This window comes from Entamoeba invadens (assembly GCF_000330505.1).
Source record: "Entamoeba invadens IP1 unplaced genomic scaffold scaff_1105074724807, whole genome shotgun sequence".
Lineage (NCBI taxonomy): Eukaryota > Evosea > Mastigamoebida > Endamoebidae > Entamoeba > Entamoeba invadens.
Genome location: NW_004191646.1, coordinates 149,654 through 151,545, shown reverse-complemented (window position 1 = coordinate 151,545; position 1,892 = coordinate 149,654). Strand labels below are relative to the sequence as shown.

The window sequence follows — 1,892 nt, the reverse complement described above, 5'->3', positions numbered from 1 at the left end:
GAATGGAACACATCCTGCGTTGTTTTATAATATCGACGAAATAGGATTTAATGAATGGACCGACTCTCAAATAGTACGAGTTTTTGTTGATGATAAAACGACAACAACGAAGGTTGGAATTTCACGTTCATCAAAACGAAGTACTGTTATAGCGTGTCTATCCGCTTCGGGTAAATTCTGTTCTCCTGCAATATTAATTCCAAACAAGTTCATTGGAGAAGACATTTGTTTAAATTACCCCAAATTCAAGATTTATTATACCAACACGGGATTTGTTAACAGGTTTATATTTTTAGTTCCACATAGTAGTCATCTCACTCAACCACTTGATTTGTGTTTGTTTGGAATTGTAAAAAGAATGCAACAACACAAGTTCTCATATTCACAACATTTAAAAGACTACAAATACCAACAACCAATCAAACGGCAGGAACCGAATGTCACGAAGAAAATGATGAACTGTGTTGTTTGTTTTCTGAATGGATTAAGTCTCTTGAGGATCCCATTTCTACGAAAGCAATAGAAAAGGAAAGAGCACAATGGGGAGCCAGAGTTACAAGCCAGATTTCTAAAGTACTTCGTTCGATATTTCAAAAGACGACTTCTGAGAATATAATTGCTTCTTTTACCAGAGCAGGTTATGTATCTATCATAAAAGACCACTCTATAAAAGTGTACGTTGATATTAAACATGCATCTTTGGTTCATAAATTGGTGATTCCAATTTTGAGTGATGTCATGATTGACAAATTGACGCCACCATGCGAAAATGTCGTCATGACAACTGCTATTATAGCCAATGAACAAACTGTTGTCGACGCAAAAGACGTGTGGACGAAGATCAACAATACATTACAACCGACTTTCGAGGTCGGGTTTCGAATATATAACCAACTTCAAAATTCACCACAACTTATAATCGGATTGCCTTTAGATTTGCCACAAAAAAGACAACTACAGCTTAATCTTAGACTATCACCTGATTTCCAACAGCATAATTTTAGTAGCTATTTAGATTTTGGAACAACGAACAGCAAATTCGTTTCAAAATATGACCTAGAAATATTATCAATGCCGCCTTTTGACAACAATGGTATTAGAAGACCTTTTACCGTGATGGAACTTGAAGAATTGGGAAATGAAGTTCCAGTAGATTAGTTAAAAACAACGATGAAGTGGTAAATTTCAAAAATAAAATCCCATAAGGCAAGCGCATGGATTAAACAAGTTATAAATAACACATTTTAAATATACTATATTTTTGTTATTTTAAAATTACAAATAAACTGGAATTAATGAAAAACATTTCCAGAAGGCAAGCTTTTCCCATAAGGCTAGCTTGAGGGACTGTAAATAGAAAACAGACTTTACAATTATATTTTTTGTTTATTTTTTGGTTTTGTGAATAAAAAATATAACTTAATTATACTATAATCCAGAATTAGGCAATCTGTATAAACGTGTTATTTTTTGATGATTAATTCATTCAATTTGTCAAAATCTTAAAACCAAATTTATAACAATAAAATATAATTATAACTAAGATCAGATTTGTTTAAATCGTTTCAACAATAAGTTGAAAACAAGTTTTTATTTAAATCATTGTAAATATTATATATTACAAAATGAGTGTTTATGAAGTTTTTTATATGACTTATTATAATAATCTTTCTTTTTGTTTGATTATATTATGTATTGTAATAGATGCCAAAATAATAAATCTATAATGTTGTTTATGTGTTTTTAACATACAAATTATAATATGCATAATAACAAATAAATTCATATGTTTACGTGTCTCTTATTATTGTTTTGTTAAAAAAATTTTTTTACGTTTTTAAATTGTGTTTTTGTCAAAAAAAATAAATAATGCCAAAAAAAACAAAAAATAA

The 1,892-nt window shown here is 29.7% G+C and overlaps 1 protein-coding gene across 1 annotated transcript; it reads left to right on the top strand.

Moving 5' to 3' along the window:
• Positions 1 to 358: 358 nt before the first annotated feature.
• Positions 359 to 1,158, top strand: EIN_441130 (hypothetical protein; the record flags this gene model as incomplete). Its single annotated transcript, XM_004183207.1, has 2 exons — positions 359 to 466; positions 565 to 1,158. 2 exons carry the CDS (start codon positions 359 to 361, stop codon positions 1,156 to 1,158), a joined length of 702 nt encoding a protein of 233 aa, XP_004183255.1.
• Between the last annotated feature and the right edge of the window lie 734 nt (positions 1,159 to 1,892).